Here is a 4,177-nt window from a genome sequence, read left to right as displayed (position 1 = left end):
GAGTGAATGAATGAATGAGTGAATGAATGAATGAATGAGTGAATGAATGAATGAATGAATGAATGAATGGCTTCCCTTCCTCACCTTAATGACTATTAGCCCGAAGAATTCCTTGACACCTTCTTGTGAATTCACCAAGAAGTTTAATTTTCACTTCAGTCCTTCTATGAGCAGTTCCTGAATTTCACCCACTTCCTTACTACTATTCCTCAATAGCTCTTAGATAATTTGGCCCAACACTTAGCAGTTACAAATTTATCTGTGGATACTTATGTAGAAAGACTCAGTAACAGTGGAGGAAAAAAGAACTTGTAGAAACTGGTAGAAACTGGTTGGCCCAACACTTAGCAGTTACAAATTTATCTGTGGATACTTATGTAGAAAGACTCAGTAAAAGTGGAGGAAAAAAGAACTTGGAGAAACTGGTAGAAACTGACCCTTCTTGTTTTTAACTCCAACCCTGCTTAGATTAAATTTATGGCTCAAAGTGTGAACTAATATGTTGTCAGTCTAATTCTTCCTTCTGTTCTTGTAACTCTTAACAGAGAAGAGCTGTTAGCCCAATGACCTGGGAAAATAGCTCAGTGCTGATGGAGTTTGTGTTCCTGGCTTATCCCTCCTGCCCAGAGCTGCGTATCCTGTCCTTCCTTGGGGTCAGCCTGGTTTATGCATTTATCACCACCGGGAACATCCTCATTGTGGTGTCCATCCGGACAGAAGCCCGTTTGCACATGCCCATGTACTATTTCCTGGGCAGCCTCTCAGGGGTAGAAATATGCTACACTGCTGTGGTGGTGCCCCACATCCTGGCCAACACCCTACAGTCAGAGAAGACCACTACCCTCCTGGGCTGTGCCACTCAGATGGTTTTCTTCATTGGATTTGGCAGTGCTGATTGCTTCCTCTTGGCAGTCATGGCCTATGACCGGTATGTTGCCATTTGCCACCCCTTGCGGTACCCTCTCATCATGACTCTGACTCTTTGTGTCCGCTTGGTTGTGGCCTCTGTGGTCATTGGCTTGTTCCTGTCCTTACAGCTGGTGGCCTTCATCTTCTCTCTGCCATTTTGCCGGGTTCGGGGCATCGAGCACTTCTTTTGTGATGTGCCACCAGTCATGCATCTTGTTTGTGCCAACAGCCACATCCACGAGCAGTCAGTGCTGCTGGCAGCCGTGCTAGCCATTGCTGTCCCTTTCTTCCTCATCGCCACCTCCTATGCCTTTATTGTGGCTGCTGTGCTCAAGATCCACTCAGCAGCTAGCCGCCACCGAGCCTTCTCCACCTGTTCCTCCCACCTCACTGTGGTGCTGCTGCAGTATGGCTGTTGTGCCTTCATGTACCTGCGCCCCAACTCCAGCTACTACCCCAAGCAAGATCAGTTCATCTCACTGGTGTACACAATGGGAACCCCACTGCTCAACCCACTCATCTACACCCTGAGGAACAGTGAGATGAAAGGGGCCATAGGGAGGGTTCTTACCAGGCATTACCATTCCCAGAAAAGCTAGAATACTGGAGGGTACAGCCCATCAGGCAAAGGTTTGATTCCAGCACATGCAAATCTCTATGCAACTGGGATTTCTCCAGTTAACATCAGATGATATTAAAATGGATTTTTTAAAAAGGAATTTTTTATTTTAACACTTATTTGTACATATTTGTGGGGTACAGTGTATTGTTTTGATAAATACATATACCATACATTGATTCGCTTAAGGTAGATAGCATAGCTTTGTACCTGTTAATCCATAGGTTCCCCTCCCCACTGCCTGGCCTCTGGTAACAATTATTCTACTCTCTACTTCTGTGAGAACCACTTTTTCTTTAGAATCCACATATGAGTGAAATCATGTGGTATTAATCTTTCTCTATCTGGCTTACTTCACTTAACATGGTGATTTACAGTTACATGCATGTTGCTGCTAATGATAGGATATCATTTCTTTTTATAGCTAAGTAGTATTCCATTGTGTATATATAGCACAGTTTTGGTTTTTTTTAATCCATTCATCCATTAATGGGCATTTAGATTGATTCCATCTCATGGATATTGTGAATAATGTTGCTATGAATATGGAAGTGCAGGTGTCTCTTCAAAATACTGATTTCATTTCCTTTGGGTATATACTCAGTAGTGGGATTGCTGGGTCCTAAAGTAGTTCAATTATTAGATATCTGAGGAAACTCTATACTGTTTTCCACAGTGGCTGTGCCAATTTATAATCCCACCAACAATGTATAAGGGTTTCCTTTTCTCCACATCCTCACCAGCATTTACTGTTTTCTGTCCTTTTGATAACAGCCATTCTAACTAGAGTAAGGTGATATCTCATTGTGGTTTTAATTTGCATTTCCTTGATGATTAGTGATGTTGAGCATTTTTTCATGTGCTTGTTGACCATTTGCATGTCTTCTTTTGAGAAATGCCTATTCATGGTTTTTGCCCATTTTTTAATTTTGTTATTTGAAAAAATGTCATAAATTATATGGATACTATTTATGTATACGTGCCAACAACCTTTAAAATGTTTCTACCATTTGAGTCAACAATTTCTCTCCCCGGAAAGAAATATATAAGTGAATGAACCTAAAGTAATGTAAACTGGCAAGTATAAGACTGTATTCCACTATCAGCTGGAAAGAGATGACTCATTCAGTAGGTTTTAACTGAAAAAAAAAAAGTAATAAAGGAATTATCTGCAGTGGTTGTGAGTGAGGGAACCAACAAGACATAGCAATGCACTTACATACTAGCAATATCGGGAAGCCATTATCACCCCTAGACCTAAAAGGCAAAAGTAGGGTACACACATGTTCTTACTTATTTGTGGGAGCTAAAAATAAATAAATAAATAAATACACAAACAAATGGGGCGGGCGGGGAAGAAGACACAACAATCACAAGTCCTTGAACTTGTTAAGACAAGTGAACAGATATGATGTTGCTGAGTCGGAGGAGGAGAGGGAGTGGGGAGGGAGGAATCGGTAAAGAGACACAAAATCAACTAAATTGTATACTGATAAAATAAATAAATAAAAGTAAACAAAAGTAGGGTACAGTATTATCAGATATAGTGACAGCTATATCTACGGGGAGAAATCACTTGGTAGGAACTGTGGCTTTAGAAAAATAAATCAACTATTGACAGAACTTGGCCACGCAAGGAGGTAAATACCCCTACCTGTCTCTGCTCAAAGCCTTTCATCTCTTGCCTTGTCTTTAATTGGCCAAACCCCACTGGCAGCAAGAAGGCAGGGAGACTGGCTGATTCAGTCCACAGAGGTCCACTTCTTGGGACACAGGGCAGGGAAAAGAAGGACCTTGAGTGTTAGGTGCAAACAGGGAATAATCAGACAAAGGTTGTTTATTATACTATTATATATAAAAACGAAAAATAATCTAACAATTCAATTTCTCTAAAATAAAGTAGTGGTTAAATAATTACAGTTTAAAGAAATAGAATGCTGTCTTAAATTTATGTTTTCAAATACCAATTGTTAGGTTGGTGAGATAAAGAGATCAAAGGACTCCAAGCCAAATGCTTACCACATTAGGGAGTTTATTTCCAGCAAACCTGGAGGGGAGACTGAAAGATCAGTTCCTGCCTCCATACAGACTAATAAAGGTTTTATAGGGTTTGAATTTGGGGAAGTGGTTTTGTAGCTGAGCATTCAGCACTTTGTAGCAGCTCTGCAGTTTTACTGTTTTGCACAAGATTCTGTTTTGCACAAAATACAGATTTTCCTCGGAAAGCATTTACTTAAGAGAAAGGGAGGGGAGAGGGGGCAGGGTGAGGAAGGGGTTAACATGGCTGTGCTTATGCTGAACTGACTGTAAGACCTAATACCAGTTACTAGTAATAGCTAACAGCAATAAAGTTTTACTTTGCCCCTTTGGGACTGCATTAAAAAAAGGTTTTACTGTGTCCCATAAATATGTATAAATATATATAACACCTTTCAACATATATACATATATGTTCCATTAATCTTCAAAAATCCTAAGAAGTAGGACTATTATCCCCATTTTTTTATACAAATGGATGAACTTCTCAGAGAATAGATCCAGAGAGCACTGCCAATATCTGCAGATAACTATGGATTGGAAAACCAGTCCCAGAGAGCATAACTGGGCTTCAGTAAAGGAGCATTCTCTGCTGCCAGAGTAGAGGATGCC

General features: G+C 40.5%; 1 protein-coding gene across 1 annotated transcript; it reads left to right on the top strand.

Moving 5' to 3' along the window:
- Nucleotides 1–439: 439 nt before the first annotated feature.
- Nucleotides 440–1,628, top strand: LOC103582020 (olfactory receptor 10W1). The gene has a single exon (XM_008563709.1). The coding sequence runs from the start codon at nucleotides 564–566 to the stop codon at nucleotides 1,506–1,508; it is 945 nt and encodes a 314-aa protein (XP_008561931.1). The 5' UTR covers nucleotides 440–563; the 3' UTR covers nucleotides 1,509–1,628.
- The last annotated feature ends 2,549 nt before the right edge of the window (nucleotides 1,629–4,177 follow it).

The sequence above is a fragment of the Galeopterus variegatus genome, unplaced genomic scaffold (genome assembly GCF_000696425.1).
Source record: "Galeopterus variegatus unplaced genomic scaffold, G_variegatus-3.0.2 Scaffold14650, whole genome shotgun sequence".
NCBI lineage: Eukaryota > Metazoa > Chordata > Mammalia > Dermoptera > Cynocephalidae > Galeopterus > Galeopterus variegatus.
The sequence above is the reverse complement of the archived record's forward strand: the minus strand, read 5'-3'. Positions and strand labels throughout refer to the sequence as shown.